This window comes from Ursus arctos, chromosome X (genome assembly GCF_023065955.2).
Source record: "Ursus arctos isolate Adak ecotype North America chromosome X, UrsArc2.0, whole genome shotgun sequence".
NCBI lineage: Eukaryota > Metazoa > Chordata > Mammalia > Carnivora > Ursidae > Ursus > Ursus arctos.
Window position 1 is genome coordinate 44,380,254 of NC_079873.1, and position 17,109 is coordinate 44,397,362.

The 17,109-nt window shown below is 46.1% G+C and overlaps 1 protein-coding gene and 2 pseudogenes across 1 annotated transcript; all 3 read right to left on the reverse strand.

Moving 5' to 3' along the window:
• Positions 1-83: 83 nt before the first annotated feature.
• On the reverse strand, positions 84-2,458 carry HSD17B10 (hydroxysteroid 17-beta dehydrogenase 10). The gene is made up of 6 exons (XM_026488622.3): positions 2,356-2,458; positions 1,843-2,007; positions 1,052-1,216; positions 811-939; positions 618-726; positions 84-417 (listed from the first exon to the last, which is right to left on the reverse strand). Exons 1-6 carry the CDS (start codon positions 2,380-2,382, stop codon positions 227-229), a joined length of 786 nt encoding a protein of 261 aa, XP_026344407.1. The 5' UTR covers positions 2,383-2,458; the 3' UTR covers positions 84-226.
• An 11,004-nt stretch (positions 2,459-13,462) lies between these two features.
• On the reverse strand, positions 13,463-14,379 carry LOC113247535 (mitochondrial dynamics protein MID51-like; annotated as a pseudogene).
• A 1,714-nt stretch (positions 14,380-16,093) lies between these two features.
• Positions 16,094-16,821, reverse strand: LOC113247536 (MICOS complex subunit MIC26-like; annotated as a pseudogene).
• Between the last annotated feature and the right edge of the window lie 288 nt (positions 16,822-17,109).

The following is a 17,109-nucleotide window of genomic DNA, read 5'->3' on the forward strand; positions in this document are numbered from 1 at the left end:
TGGAGCATCTGACCTTGTCAGTCTTCACCCATTCACCTTTCTTCCCCATGCCAGTTTCCCCAGCACACAGTGTTACGCACGTGTGAGAAATAGAGACTTTATTAGGCACAGAGTGTGACTGCTGGGCAGAGTTCCAAGATGGCTCTGGGACATCCTCCCAGGCTGCAGTAAAGTACTCCAAGGGAAGCAAGGACAGAAGAGCATGTGTCTTCTCTGCCCTCTCCCTTCATGGCTGCATGCGGATGGCCCCATCTAGCCGGATGACCTCTCCATTGATGAATGGGTTCTCAATGATGGCTTGTACTAGATGAGCATACTCAGCGGGATCACCCATTCGGCTGGGGAAGGGCACCTGGCTGGCTAAGAAGTTGCGCACTTTTTCTGGGAGGCTGGTCAGCAGCGGGGTGCCAAATAGGCCTAGACAAGACAGGCAGAGTCAGAAGCCCACCCTTCGTTTCATATTTACCTGGTTCCCCCCTCACCTTAGCCCTACCTATGGTACTTCCCAATGCTCAGAAATGGAAGGCTATTGCTGCTTAGCTGGTAGACAGTTTCCCCTCTCAACTGCCCATGAATCCTACCCAATCCCAGGTGTGGCAGGGAGGGAGTATCTCTACCTGGAGCGATGGTCATCACTCGGATGCCCACGGGAGCCAGATCCCGAGCAATGGGCAGGGTCATGCCCACTATACCCCCCTTGGAAGCAGAGTATGCAGCTTGTCCAACCTGGAGAAGGAGTAGAGGTCATTCATACGTGAAGGGCCCTAACAAGTCACCAAGATGGCACAAGCCTTGCCCTTTCCCACACACCTGGCCCTCAAAGGCAGCCACGCTGGCAGTGTTGATGATGACCCCACGTTGGCCTCCCTGGTCTGGTTCATTCTGGCCCATCTCACCAGCCACCAGGCGGATCACATTGAAGGTGCCTAGGAGATTCACCTGAAAGACCAGTAGAGACATGGTGTAGGACCTTTTGTCCCCTAAAAGCTTTGGAGGCACCCACAGCCAAATACCTTTTACTCACACCCCTAGGGAACCTCCAAGGCCTTACATTGAGAACTCGCTGGAAGTCCTCCAAGGCATGGACCTGATTCTTCTTTAAGTTGTATGTCTTGATGGCCACTGCAATGCCTGCACAGTTGACTGCCACATCCACACGGCCAAACTTTTCTTTGGCTAGAGTCAGGGCTGCTTGCACGTCCTTCTCTGAGGTCACCTTCAAAGGGAGAGGTGGAGAAGGTATTCATCTCCCAGCACGCACACTCACCACTAAACCTGGGTAAAGGGAGCGCAGGCCAAGTCTTTGAGTAACAACAGAACTGTGTAAGCAAGGATGACGCCGAAAGAAAACATGAGAGTGGGGCAAAAGTGAAAATGTTAGGTGCTGTAGTGTTCAAAACTGTTTTCAAACCTATACCCTCTTTTGATAAATTCACATACCCCTGGAGATTTCTGTGGACCAGAGCATTTCGAGAATTACTGATATGATAAACTAGCTCTTTTGTACCTCTACCTGCTAAGATGATTTCATCAAGCTTTTTTTGTAGTTTGTTTCATGAAAAGTTTTTCAACTTTGTAAATATAAAATTACAGGGCACAATATGCATTTTCAAACTATGCATACCCCCTCCTGGAGACTCTGATATATCCAATTCCCATCCCCACTGCTGTGGATCCAGGCTTTGTACATTCCTTATTGCAGGTGCTCCCACAGTGTTGGATGGATGGCTCAGGCCAAAAGGGACAAGGAGATGGGTCCACTGTCCACACAGATAGCACCCTTAGGGAAGGGGACCCCATGGGCTCCCAGGCCGGTTTCTGTGACCTCATGCCCACACTTACATCAGCTGGGGCAAAGGCGCAGCTTTTTCCTAACTTCTTGGCTTGGATCTCCCCATCAGAGTTGGGAAGGTCCAGAAGCACAGCAGTGGCCCCTTGCCCCACCAGTCGCTCTGCCGTGGCCAGACCTAGACCAGAGGCTCCTCCGGTTATTAGAGCAACCAGGCCCTGTAAAGAAAGGAACGGTGAACGGTACACTGTGCAGACCACCCCCACCCTTTCATCAGCGACCGAGGCTCCTTTGTTCTCCAGGCTTCTGCGACGGCGGTGTGACCCACGTGTGTTTCCTCTCCTTCAGGACAGGACTTGGTGTCTCACCCCCAGAGAGCCCACCCAGTCACCCCACACACATATGCTTCGGAGTTGACCTTCACCTTCCGAGCCCAACCGCCGCACTACCAGGCCTAGAAAAGTGTGACCCTTTCTCCCAACACCCATCTCTTCCCCCCTAGATCCACGGCCGCGTGGTCCCCGCTGGCGCAGCGGAGCGACCAGGTGGAGCAAAGACCCCGCTACCTTCACGCCCCGGCAAGCCGCAGCCATCTTGCTCCGAACTCTCCGCGGGCAGGACGGTCGGGCAGGCGCTGATTGGCCGAGGCGGAAGCGGGTGGTGGGGAGGGCGAGGGGGCGGGCCGCTGAGCAAGTCTTTGGGGCGTGGCGTCAGCCTCTCGCGTCCCCCGCCGAGAGGGCGAGGCCGCCCGCAAGGTGCCTCCAGAGTTATTTCAACTGGACAAAGAACCCGATTGGCGCAGTACAGTATCAACCACCTTCTCCGACCTACTCTCCAGCTGGTCTCTGGGCAGGCGGCCAGCTCGGCGGGGAGTAGGCGGACAGAAGATTGAGAGTTTTCCTTACTCCTCAGAAAAAGCCTTCATTGAAGCATAAACATAGGAGAGACTCCTCTCAGGAGGAGAGGCTGTGTGCGGATCACGGGGAATACCAAGAGGAATACTAAAAGGTTCATGCCTTCCAGAAGGACACAGTTCAGTTGAGGGAAAAGGTAATTACAGTACAGACACAAAGGAAGGGACAGAGAACAAGATTCTGAGACATAGACATGGATATCCAAAGATGGAAATCCTGAGAGCCACCAAGGAGAAATATGTTAAGGAGGAGACTGAGAGGAACAGAGATGCCAGACAGGATCACAGCGATATGGATGTGGAGAGCCACTAAGAGACAGAGAAGCTAGGAGACAGACATTCTGAGACAGACATTCTTGAGAAGCACAAGCTCAGAGAGCCATAAATAGAGAAGCAAAAACATCTTTCATCAGCTCAGTCTTTTCTACTGTCCTCTATCTGTGTCAAACCTATTTTAAATCCTGAAGTCCAAATCACACATTGCTGAGTGGACCTCAACCAGACACTGTCATTTTAGACCCAGGTCTTTGGTCATCCTAGAACATCTTTCAGGCAGCATCCCGATTAGAATCTCGAGCCCACCTAATCTACCTAATCTGACTTCCTTTTATACTCTTCCCCAAGCCAAGGTCTTCAAGCCATAAATCTTAGTCTACATTTTCAGCACCAACCTCTATCTGAAGTATCTCCCCACATGCTTTCCCACCCAGAAAGACTTCCCTCCGGGCCTCCTAGTTGTTGATAACCACCACACTCACGGTCACTATAACATATTCCTCAAAGGATTTAGTACAAGATTCACAATCTTTCCAACTACATGAAGTCCTCCCAGCAATTTATAGCACCCTTCCCTGGGTCCAGTATGCTCCAGCCACATGGCCTCTTTGTGTTCATCTTTGCATTAGCTGTTCCCTCTGCTTTGAATTCTCTCTCCCCGATGTTCGCATGGCAGCCTTTTTTTCTTCTTTTTTTGATCATTTAGAACTAAGCTTAAACGTTACCTCCTCTCCCTGACCACTCAAGCTGCGCACACCTCGTTATTATCCCATGGTGTTGGAGGAGTGTATCGAGGAGGTGACTACTGGTTGACCTAAGAGCTGGAGCTGGCAATGGGTATCTCTTCACCCCTTCCCCTGCCTTTGGAATGTATGTTCTGCCCAATGTTCCCACGGCCGGAGCCATTCCAGGGACATAGCCTTGAGAGAGTAAGATGTTGTTGAGACCATCTGGACTGAACATATGACTGAACCCAGCTAAAGCCTCTATATAAGTTTTTAAGATTCCAGTTAGTGGGTGCAGAGATCTACTCATCTTTCAGCTGTCCAAGACAAGCCTTGTATGTAAATTCCCTTGCTTGTTAAATCTGCCACCTACCAATCTGGAGCAATCTGCCTCTATCTTTGGTCTCTCCATGCTCTCCATGTACAGAGGCCAATTTGTGAACCAACACACTGCATATTTGAATTCTCTGCATAGCACTTAGAGGCCCGTAATCTTTTTTCTAATCTTGGGGCCAGGTGTGTTTTGGAATTCAGATTGTTTTCCAATTTTACAAAGGAAGACCTACTCCATATTACATAACTCTATATATGGCATATACTCTATACTACATAACTACTGAGAAAGGTAGAGAGCATCACTTATAATTAAGCATTAATATTTACAGAGTTAAAAGCATGAACATTAACACTAAGTGTGAAACAAGACTATAGGTAGCCTCACATTACTTCAGGTCAGGTTTTGTCGCCTAATGGGTTTGGGCTCCAAAGTGTGAAAAAACAACCTTACGCTTTTCAGAACTTTTGGGGTCATGGAATTGTGCCTAAAGGCTTTTGAGCCTTGTCTAACCCAGTCTTATTTGTGTGTGCATGTGTGTGTGCTGTGTAGTTCTCTTCCTGCTAGAAGGTAAGCCCCACGGTGGCAGGGTGTTCCCCTACTGGTTCACCTCTTGGCTACCCAATCCCCAGAGCACTGCCTGGCATGTACTAGACAGTCAATACCAATGAATGAATGAATCAATCAATCAATCTTGGGAGAATTTGGGGACTAGTTTCATGATTCCTTCATCTGTTTAACTCCAGGGACCTTCACCTCCTCTTGATTTTAACCACTTCTGTGTAGGAGACATTATTAACCTTGCCATGCCCTGGAATGTCTCCCCCACTTCCCTGGCATCTACACACCACCATCTCTCACTCTGAACATGTTGTCCCAGTCATTTTGGCATTCCTCCCTTTCACCACCTCTTTTATCTCCTTGAACCCTGTTATTCCATGGATCTTTCCATTTTCTTTCAACCTAGCCACCTCTTCCTACTTTTCTTCTGGCCAGTGTAGACCCTCTCTCATTCCCCTTATCTCTTTAGCCACTCTTGCTGGTACCCTCCACCCATTTGTCCCTTGACATCCTACTAATTCAACTTCTTGACTTTTCAGCACAGACTCTGAAGCTAGAAGGCCCGGGTTTGAATCTCAATTCCATCATTTACTAGCTGAATGACCTTGGGCAAGTTACTTAACTGTTGTACCTCAATCTCCTCTTCCATAAAATGGGTATAATCAAAGCACTTATCTTGTAGAGTTGTTAGGAATAAATGAGTGAATGACTATGTAAGAAAAAAGGGTAATCAGAACAGTACCCGGCCTTTAGAGAGAGCTATGTAAATGTTAGCTATTGTTACTCTTCAGAGCAGTGTCTCTTAGCCTTTTTTAGGCTGTGGAAACCTCTGGCGGTCTGGCAAAGTCTAAGGAATCCCTTCCCAGAATAATGCATGCATTAGATAGGATATAAAAACAAGATTACAAAAGAAATATAATTACCAAAATAAAAAGAAACACATCTGTAATCTAGTAATATATGTGCTTCTTTATTTATACCTTAAATCCCAAGCTCTATCAACAGGTCTCATGACTACCATGATTTCAAAATAATGACATTATTTCGAGAGATCTGTAACAACCCTGATAGGCTAAGAAAATCTGATTTCCACTGGTAACAAAACCACAGGTACTGCTAATACTATTGTAGATTGTTACTCACATCCCCTAGAAGGACGTACTACACTTGTGTTGGTGATAGTGAAAACAAAGATGCAATTTCCCTCTATCCAAGTCCACAGGCTGCTTGACTTCTCCCTACAGTCTCCGAAGGGGCTGTGGACCCTGGGTTAAGAACTCCTGTGTTTAGAGCGAATGGAGGCCGTTAAATGAACACTTCCTCTCTTGTCACCTTCAATATTGTCTCTACCCACACTATTTCTTCCTTGAGTCTCAGAGAAGAGAGTCCTGCTCGGGGCTTGCCCTTCCCACTGGGCTCTGGGTCCCAGCCCCTCCCATTTGCTTGGGCGTTTGTGGCATTGAGCATCCTCTCTCTTTATTGTACACACCTCTGTCTTAAGATCATTAGAAAATAGGGAACTGAGCAAACCCAACTTTTGTACACAACAGATAATCATCACTTTGGGTGTACGTGGGCGAGAAGTGAGCAAAGGAGCATGTCACCAGAACCAGCAACATCCAGCATTACTTCACAATCCCCAGGTGGTATTAACCCTACTAGGAGATGAGAGAAAAACAAAGGTGGTTTCATCCCTGGGAGAGAAAAACTGCAAGATAACCCATTTAACCCTTGGGGGTGCCTGCCATTACCCCTGCAAAGACAGAGCTGCACTGGCTCCAGCTGACTCCAAGGTGGCATTGGCAAATATAAAGGACCCCAAATGATGAGGGTGGGGAGCATCCAAATATGTAACTGTTGGGGCACAATTTGAATGAATGGTTTAAATTCTGAAGGCGTGGGGCGCCTGGGTGGCACAGCGGTTAAGCGCCTGCCTTCGGCTCAAGGCGTGATCCCGGCGTTCCGGGATCGAGCCCCACATCAGGCTCCTCCGCTATGAGCCTGCTTCTTCCTCTCCCACTCCCCCTGCTTGTGTTCCCTCTCTCGCTGGCTGTCTCTATCTCTGTCAAATAAATAAATAAAATCTTTTTAAATAATAAATAAATAAATAAATTCTGAAGGCGTGTGTGGAACATGAGAATGTGGCCAGAATCTGAGAACATGCTGAGGATGCATGCTGGCTGAGTGTTTACCATTTGAATAAATAGGACTGATGTCTGAATGAACTTGTGTGATTCCAGCCTAAGTTCATCATGACTTTACCATTGCCCAAATCAACAGCCATTGTTTAGTCTTGGTATAATCAGAACTTTCTGGCTGCATTTTGCCATGTTCGATCATTTCCTCTTCCTAGAACTAACTCCCCCTTGGTTTCCATGACACCTAACTCTCCTGGTTCTTCGTACTTCCCTGACTGTTCCTTTTGGTCTTCTCCCTGCACCCCCTTTTCTTCTGCACCCCCTGTCTCTGGGGATCTCAACCATCTTAGTTTCAATACTGCCTCTCTGCTGAGGACTTCCCAGTCTCTACCTCCAGGTCACCTTCTCCACTGAACTTCAGAATGAGGTAGCCAATCATATGCGGGCCCCCTACACCAGATGTCCCTCAGGCATCTACAACACATGTTCTAAACTAAACTCAATCATTGCCCGTTAAACCTTCTTTATCTCAGTTGATAGTAATATCATCTCCCCAGGCACACAAGCTGGATCTTGTGACTGATGTCCTCTTCATTCTTTCTAATCAATTGCCAGATCCTATTGATTTAACTCCTACATACTTCTTAAATCTGGCACCTCCTCTTTCCTAGCTTTTGATTATCACCACCCCGAATCTCTTGTCTGTACTATTGCAACTGGTCAGATCCCACAATTATCCCCTTAAAAGGATCCTTCAAGAATCCGGCAGAAGCCTCTTTCTAAAACTCAAATTTTATTATGTTATCATCCTTGTTTTAAACCCTTTCAGTGGTTCCCCCTTGCTTTCAGTGCTCTCCATAATCTGCTCCCTGCTGTCTGACTTCAGTCTGTTTAACACTGTACTATCCAGCAACAATGCACTACTTGATACTGATGAAATTTGGAGGTTTGTGGGTTTGTGAGCGAATGGCCAAGAAAGAATTCTTGAGACATTTTTGGTGCAAAAAGGTGATTTTATTATAGCATGGGGACAGGACCCGTGGGCAGAAAGAGCTGCCCTGGGATTGTGAGGAGTGACTGATTATATAGTTTTTAATTAGTGGGGGTTAGGGATAGCGTTAAGTCTCTAAGGAATTTGGAAGCAAGGCTTTCAGGACCTTGAGGGGCTAGCTGCTGTTAAGATAAGGTTACTTTTAGAGGACATACAAATGACCAACAGACACATGAAAAAATGCTCAACATCATTCGGCATCAGGGAAATACAAATCAAAACCACAATGAGATACCACCTCACACTAGTCAGAATAGCTAAAATTAACAAGTCAGGAAACAACTGTTGGCGAGGATGTGGAGAAAGGGGAACCCTCTTACACTGCTGGTGAGAATGCAAGCTGGTATAGCCACTCTGGAAAACAGTATGGAGGTTCCTTAAAAAGTTCAAAACAGAGCTACCCTATGACCCAGCAATTGCACTACTAAGTATTTACCCAAAGGACACAAACACAGTGATCCAAAGGGGCACCTGTACTCCAGTGTTTATAGCAGCAAAGTCCACAATAGCCAAACTATGAAAAGAGACCAGATGTCCATCAACAGATGAATGGATAAAGAAGATGTGGTATATATATACATATACACACACAATATAAAAAAAAGAAATCTTACTATTTGCAACGGTATGGATGGAGCTAGAGGGTATTATGCTAAGCAAAATAAGTCGATCAGAGAAAGACAATTATCACATGATTTCACTCATATGTGGAATTTAATAAACAAAACAGAGGATCACAGGGGAAGGGAGGGAAAAATAAAATAAGGCAAAATCAGAGAGGGAGACAAACCATAAGAGACTCTTAATTATAGGAAGCAAACTGGGGGTTGCTGGAGAGGTGGTGGGTGGGGGGATGGAGTAACTGGGTGGTGGGTATTAAGGAGGGCATGTAATGTAATGAGCACTGCATATTATATGCAACTGATGACTCACTGAACTCTACCTCTGAAACTAATAATACACTATATGTTAATTAATTGAATTTAAATAAACTAAAAGTTTTAAAAGATGAAGTTATTTTAGTCTTTAATAAAATGGAAACATTAAGGCATTAAGGCAGCCATGAGTTCCCTGAGTAAGCTCACGTTCTGTATGTTTCAGGTATCTATCAGTGGGCTGTAAACTGTAGTAAGGAGATTTCATTTAAGCTACATTTCTCTTGCCTTTGTTTCCCTCATCAATACCACCCACAGTCTTGCTGCCAGATGAGATACAGGGTACTCAGTAATTAAATTTGAATTCAGATGAACAACAAATAATTTTTAGTATGAGTATCTCTCATGCAATATTTGGGACATACTTATATTAAAATTATTTGTTATTCATCTGAAATTCATATCTGAGTGGGTAGCCTGTATTTTCATTTGCTAAATCTGGCAACCCTACCCCACAGATAACACTCAGGATACCACAGGTGAGATACCCCTCATCAGGCTCCCACAGTTCTCTATGCCCACCTCTGAACCAATACTTACCCTCCTGAGAGAACAGGGATCGCTTCCTCTTTTTTTTTTTTTTAAGATTTTATTTATTTATTTGACACAGAGAGAGAGACAGCCAGAGACAGCCAGAGCCAGAGGGAACACAAGCAGGGGGAGTGGGAGAGGAAGAAGCAGGCTCCCAGCGGAGGAGCCTGATGCAGGGCTTGATCCCATAACGCTGGGATCACACCCTGAGCCGAAGGCAGATGCTTAACGAATGAGCCACCCAGGCGCCCCGCTTCCTCTTTTTCTTTTTTTAAGATTTATTAATTTATTAGAGAGAGAGAGAGAGAGAGAGCGCGTGAGAGCGCATGAATAGGGGGAGGAGCGGGGCGGGGGTGGGGGGCGTGGGGAAGAGAGAGAGAAGCAGATTCCCCACTGAGCATGGAACCCTATGCTGGGCTGGATCTCATGACCTGAGCCGAAATCAAGAGTCTGATGCTTAACTGACTGAGCCACCCAGGTGCCCCAGGGATCTCTTCTGATATCTGTATCCTTGGTACACCATACAGGACCTGGCGCAGAAGAGGTGGCAGTGTTTGTTGAGTGAATAAATGTGTATGTGTGACATTGCAATAAACCCGCATCATTTGGTGGAATTGTTAACCTTAAAAATAAAACTACCAGTTATTTTACCAGCCAAAAAATGGGCGGGGGTTATTTGGGAATAGCTGAGAATTGCAATCTGGGACAAGCAAACTATGGCAAAACCACAGGAAAACCCAGAGAACAGAGGAGAGGAACAATTTTATAGAGGAAAGGGGGGGTTGGGAGGAGCTGATACAAACTAAATGTCCATTGGAGTAAACTGGAGGTTTGAAGTATAGTGGCTTCTCACTGGCTAAGCTGTGACAGTCTCTTGTTGGCTGGGCTGTTGCTGAGGGAGAAAGAAATCTTTATTCCCCTTGCTGGATTAGTATAGTAGTTTCCACATGCAAGATCCATTTCCTCCTGTGAGTCTGCAATGGATAACTAGTGGGGGGTGTGAGAGTTCCCCCTGCCAGCCTCCCAATTCCATTTTAAATGAGGTTTCCTTTTATTAGTTTCCACATTTCCCCTTTTGATCAAGATCTTTCTTTGAAAGCATCACTGATCAATGCTCAGTTTCTTTATATTTAGTGGTTTTGTCCTTCAGTACCAGGAAGGACCTTTTCTGGCTGTCATGTCCTACACTGGAAGGAAAGTGCATAGCAGTTGGGAATCACTTAAAGCCACACTTGAGCAACCGGGAAGGTTAGGAGGGAGAAACCTTAGGTACTTTCCGTCTACAGTCTGTATCTTCTCAAGGTCATAAATGTTGGAAATCATCTTGAAGGGTTGAGCCAGATAGCCTTATTGGGTACATCAAGCTTTTTTTTTTAAGTTTGATAGGGAGCAAAATATGAAATTTAAAACAATTATACAAAACAGAAGTAACATAATTTCAAACTGTATGATGGTTCTAAATCAAGATGCTAGGTCTGAAAGTAGCCAGCTGAAATATCTATTGGCACTTATTCCGACTTAGGGGAGAAAGTTTCTCCTTATGAAGGCAAACCCAGAGTCATGTATGCCTCCTAGAAGTCTCTGCTTAAAGTGGCCATGAACATGGAATAGTGAATACTGCAAGAGCACACTCACTGAAAGAATTAACCGAGTGTGTTTGGGAAGATACAGAGCAAGTATAAACATGAAGCAACACCTGATGAACTTTTTGCAAAACAGCAAAACTTCAAAGACATTTTAAAACAGTGTTGTTAGGGGTGCCTGGGTGTCTCAGTCAGTTAAGCGTTTGCCTTTGGCTCAGGTCACGATCCTGGGGTCCTGCCGTTGAGTCCCGCGTCGTAGGGATCCCTACTCAGTGGGGATCCTGCTTCTCCCTCTGCCCCTCTCCCCTGCTCCTGCTCTCTCTCTCTGCCTCTCTCTCACATAAACAAAATCCTTTATAATTAAAAAAATAAAAATAAAACAATATTGTTATCTCAAAGAACCGTTTGGAACCAAATGTGTTATTGATAATACAGTCTGTAAGGTTGCAAATTCAGAAGCCATGCATTTGGATAAGAATCCAAAGTCAGTTAATAGTTCAGATGAAGGAAAGACTTTTGTGAATTCTGAACCTCCTAACCCTTTAGAAAAAGCAAGTGAAAATTAACTTGTCCTGGGATCATCATGAGGCTGTTTCTGAAAGGCCATAATCAGAAGAAGAGGTTTCCTCCTTCCATGAGGGCTTGGGAAATGCAGACAAGGGTTTTGTCTTTCCACAAAAAAAGAGAGACGCAACAGTGAGAAAAAGGTATACAGGTGTGGTCTGGACATCTTGGGAAAGCTGTCTCATCAGATGTCATCTCCTTCAATTCCAGGAAATCTTTACTTTCACGTCACGGTTTGGTGCTTTCTTTAGTTGCATCACATGAATCTAAGTGTCTATTCCCTGGAGTTTGGCAGCATAAGGGTTGGTTTGCAGTTCCCGATAAGGGCCTTTTCAGCAAGGTTGAAGAGTCTTTCTGGAGGTGTCTTTTCCAACATACGAAATCTCCAGGTTGCAAGGTGTGATTCTTAAGGTTATCATCTCCCAAGAGTGCACTGTGAAAAGATTGCTCTACCAAAGCACAGTTATTTTTAATAGAAGCCATTAGGCCTTCAGTAAAATGGGTTCCCTGATCACTATGAAGTTAGAGAGGGGTTCCTCAGGTAAGGATAATCTTTTCTAACAGAAGCAGCAGTGGCCTGTCTATAAGAGAAAGCTTTAGTCCAGTGAGAAAACATACAAACCTTGACTAAAACATATTTCTATCCATGAGATGGGGCAGTGGTATGAAATCCATTTGTATGAACAATGTTCCCTGAATTTTTTTTGCACTGATGTGAATGAGACCTTCCTACCCACCCTCAGGCTACATTTGACGTTGCAATACGCAGTGCAATTTTAGCAGCGGGAAACCAGAGGGAGCATAGAAAGCCCCCACCTCCCACCTCCCTTGCCTATGTGTCTTATCCGTGGGTGCTCTTTCTGGGTAGCACCAGTCTCCCCAGGTGCGGGGTGAGACAGGATGGGAAAGAGGTCAGCCCCTGTCTGCTTGCCCTCTGGCCTCTGGTGGTGCCTAGAGAGTTCACCAAACGCCCCCTCATGTTCCTATGGCAGACACTGGGGAATGAAGGGCTGGGTGTGGGCCTGTTCTTGTGCTCAGGCAATGTCCTGGAAAGGCAGGGCCTCGTGGAGAAGAAACACGGTCACCAAGCCTCAACTGGTGACTGGATTTTTCCGCCAGTGTTTGCCACCTTCAACCTCTACCGCAAAGGCTGTGTCCTTGAAGGCCTCATCCTAATCGGCAATACAGCAAGGAAGGGGCTGAACAACAGCACTCGTGCACAGGTGCTGTCTGGACAGCCCCTTCTCTCCCTTGTCTTCCTCTGGCTGCTCACACAGCGGTGCTGATCTGGACCAGCCAAGGGTGAGGCACACACAGCCTTCCCTAGGCCCTCTTCACCACCGCCAGCTCACCCAGTGCACTCTCACTGGTGGCCACTAAAGAACACAATCTCCAAGCAAATTTGCATCCAGTATATATTAAGCCTCACTCCTGTGTGGGTCAGTAAGTGTTCCCATGAGACCTTCTCAGTGCTTAGGAAGGCTGGGTGGGGGGGAGTGAGCTTCTTCTCTAGGAACCTGGGTCAAAGGCCAGCCCTTCCACCAGCTTTACTCCCCCGAAACTCTAAATACTGTCTGAGCCCTCATTCTGTAGAGCTCAGCTCAGAAACGTGCAATCTTAACTCTTCAGTGACATTCAACGAAAAGGCAACATCTTGACTAGGCAGATAACGCTCCAGGGGAAAGAGTCAAACAGAAGGCGTGAACAAGGGGAAAAGACAAAGAAGACAATGAAAAGAAATAGGCCAAAGGGCAAGGCAGACAAGAACAGAAAACCTGGGCCACGGTGTGCTCCACCTTCTCTATTCATTCCAGGAAAATTAGCCTGGAGCAAGGGGGAGGGGAGGAATAGGAGCACAGTGTTTGGTAACAAAAATAGAAGGTCGGGTGAGAAAATAGGAGACAAGGAGATGGCATTCTGAACAGCATGAAGTGACCGGGGTGATGACCAGCAAGATAGGAGGCACCTAGCGACCCTGTGAGGCACCAACTATGCAACCACATGTTTTTAATGGAGAAGCCAGGGTCTGACCACCTGACACCAACTTTGGCCTTCACCTGCCCTACCTCTGCAGCAGCACCACTGGCTCAGACAATGAGCAATAGAGAGTATATTCCAATGCATCTATTTCTTCAGACCTGAGCTCTGCAAATAAGTTCACCTTTGGGTTTAGGGCACTGGGCAGGACTCTGGTCTCCAAGTAGTTGATGAGGCCCCTCAGGAGACCAGTCAGCCTCCTCCTGGGCCAAGTGGAGGATGACGCTGGTGAGCTGACTGGCAGTGAGGTGGCCCAGAGCCGGAGTGGACTTGCATATGGCCTTGAGGATCTTGAGGCACGGAGATTGGCAGCCCAAATCGGCCTGGTCCAAAGCCCGTAGGTGTGCCGTCTCTGCAGGACGCAGGCTCAGCCACCATAGGTTGTCATACTGTGACAGCCGGTGTGGTCTGGCTACCAAGATGGTGTTGCCAAGGGTCCCTGATGGCAGGAAGTCAATGACAAGATGCTTGTCACGCTCATACTGCACTTGCAAAGTCACGGCTTCTGGGGGTGGTGCTGGTAGGATCACATTAAGTTTCTCCTGCAGGGACGTGCAGAATGGTGAATTCTTCAAGTCTACCTGGCCCTTCCTTGGGCAGGGGCGGGCAGAATGTATCCACGTCAAAGGCCGAGGAGTCTGTGGGAAGGCTCTGCAGGGACCGGCTCAGTCCTGTCTTCATGTCCTTATTCAGCACCAGGGAGGGGGGGGGCATCCAGTTCGGTTCTTCCTAGCTCCTTTTCCCTGAATGGCTCAGGTGGGTGGAGCTGGTAGGGGCACTGATTGCCCTATCGTACATCCGCTTAACTGCCAGCGTGGTGATGCCCAACATGGCCACTCCACCCACCCCCAGCACCAGCCGGGCATTGGAGAGTACAAATTCAATGGCTGTGCCGATGCCATTGTCATCCTTCTTGCCTTTGCGCTCACCAGAGCCTGCCATCGCTCACGGCAGGTGGAGGCAAGGTAGAAGTCTCGAGCGAAGTTCGAAGCTCTCAAAGCTCTCGACCCTGGCGCAGCAGGGCCGGGTAGAGACTGAGCACGGCCATGGGGAACAGGTAGGGACCGGGCGTCAAGCCACGGACTGCGCACACACTACCACCCCTCGGGATTCGCCTCCCTCTGGGCACCTCTCCGGGGGTCACCCACCAACATGACCCCTTCACTTCCGGGATACGATCTTGTGCGTGGAGTTGAGGGGAGGGACTCAACTTTCCCTGAATTATACTTTGGACAGGTGGGACAAGTGAAAGAGGGGCTTTTTGCAGACTTATTAACCTTTTCCCACCAATACTGGTTCATGAATGCCATAATTTCAATAGACCAATGGTTTGATGCATATACAGTGGAAATTTTAGAATTTCTTCTAGGGGTGGATTGTTATTTGGCCCAAACCAGAGTTCTCTTTCTCTCTCTTTCCCTCTCTCTATCTTTTTGAGTTCTCTCTTTTTTATCAAGCCAACAATTATTAGATTTCCAATGTTGTTTTTTCCTCTCTGGGGCAAATTCTTTGGTATATCTTAATCAATTTTTCCAAAACCACATGGCAGAATATCCCCTTAGACCAGAGGTTTGGCTATTGATTTCCTTGAAAGTAGCAATTTTGGAAGAAATGTCAGTGAGGTGGTTTACAATGGCTTCCAAACAGTCAAGTCCGGAATGCCCAGGAAACTTAACAACAGCTAGAGCCGCCAGCAAAAGTATGGCAATCTAATAAATTTGGGGCATAGAAGCTATTTTTAAGTTCATCCCCATTGGAGGTAAGGCAGTCTCATTGTTTCCATAACATTCCAAAGTCTCGAGCTACCCCAAAGGCATACCAACTATCAGTATAAATGTTTGCAGTTTTTTCTTTGGCTAAGATACAAACTCATGTGAGGGTGTATAATTCAGCCTATTGGGCTGAAGTAACCAAAATGTAAAGGTGCTATTTCAATGACTTCGTAAGGGAAATATGCAATAGCATACCTAGCACAATATTTACCATTTTTATCCTTTAAGTAAGAACCATCAGGAGCATGAAAAATCTGCATTGGTCACAAGTTTCCTGTAGTGTTGTGGAGAGTCAAAAGGTAATCTGTTAATGTCAAGCAGTCATGAGGGGTTTCACCTGGGTCCAAATGTAGCCCTTATTCTGAGATCAGATGCCCTAAGTATCTAACCTGAGCTTGAACAAACTATAATTCTTCTTTGGAGACTTTACGTCCCTTTAAGACCAAAAGTTGTTTTTTTTTTACCTTGAAATTTTAATTATGTACATAAATAGCAACATGAGAAGGAGGGGTTCTAAGGCTGGACATTATCTCTAGGTAAAAGGATTTCTTATTAGTCCACTTGTACTATGGCATCACCCAAAATAACAAAGAAGCCTAGTATAGTTTTCCTGAAGAAGAAAGCCAATTTACTACATTCAGTACTGACTTCTCTGCCATTTTTCTGTAGAAATATTGGTTTACTGTATGGAGTTTCCAACATTTACCTATAACTGGTTAAAATGGGCAGAGCAGAGGTGCCTGGGTGGCTCAGTCAGTTAGGTGTCCGACTCTTGATCTCAGCTCAGGTCTTGATCTCAGGGTTGCGAGTCAAGTCCTGCATTGGGCTTCATGCTGGGTATGGAGTCTACTTAAAAAAAAATGGGCAGAGCATGGAGAATTCTACTAATTTCCAGGTGAATTCTTCACACTTCCTGGCTTTAAAGTTCTCCTTCCACAAATCTTCTACTACTATGTATCCTCATAATCCCCAGTCATATAATTTCTCTACTGACCTGGACAAATACAATGGCTTGTTATGGATAATAAACAGAGGCAGCTAATTCCATGAACCCAGGTGGACAAACCAGCTTCTTTATTTTTGAACTTCTAGCCAGAAGAAGTCCAACAAAGCTAGCAAAACTAGTAATACCAAGTCTTGGGAAAAAAATCCAGGAGTTACATTTTGAAGATATTCATAGCTGTCTAACCCCTGTTGAATCAAGCTCAGCATCTTGGGCTTAGTTTGTGAGTACATTTCCTGACACCAACTTGTATATGGCTCGCAATAATGTTGGAGATGTGAGATGCTTTCATCAATTTGGGTCCTTGGCTCCCCTACATATTTAGATTGACCCTCGTGAATGGAGTAGAACAAAAGCTCATTAACCTTCATGGAAGTCGTGTCAAGGTGAGTCCTTTTTAGGTGATGCATAGACTCAAGGTGAGCAGACTCAGACTGGCTGGCCCCACAGACCTGAATTGCCTTAAACATGTTGCTGGTGGAGGTGGCTATGGCTGTGTCCAAGGCCAAAAGTGTTAACAGGTGGCTGCTGTCTCCTTCTAAGAGGTTTGAGTAAGGGAGCTGAGAGGCAAATCACCTATGTATTATAACAAGGTAGAGCCTAAAGAAAACTTATATCATCCAAATGAGCTTTTACGGTTCTTGAAAAGTAAGGACTCTCTGTAAAACCCTGGGACAGGTGTACACCTGTAAGGTGTATTGCCATTCCTCCAGAGGGAAAACAAAAAGATATTGGCTATCCTTATCATCTGGAATACTAAAAATGCACTGCATAGATCAGTTACGGTGAAAAATTTGCTTTCAGTGGAAATGGATGTTAGCAGCATATGGGGGCTAGGAACAACAGGGTGCTGAGAGATAACAGTATTATTTATTGTCCAGAGGTTCTGAACAAACC

Bases quoted from the DNA above. Each gene is read 5' to 3' on its own strand.
- HSD17B10 (XM_026488622.3), bottom strand. From the start codon at position 2,382: ATGGCTGCGGCTTGCCGGGGCGTGAAG. The intron at 2,008-2,355 runs GTAGCGGGGTCT...CTTTCTTTACAG, and splicing joins CGGCTTGCCGGGGCGTGAAG to GGCCTGGTTGCTCTAATAAC. The intron at 1,217-1,842 runs GTAAGTGTGGGC...CTCCCTTTGAAG, and splicing joins GCGCCTTTGCCCCAGCTGAT to GTGACCTCAGAGAAGGACGT.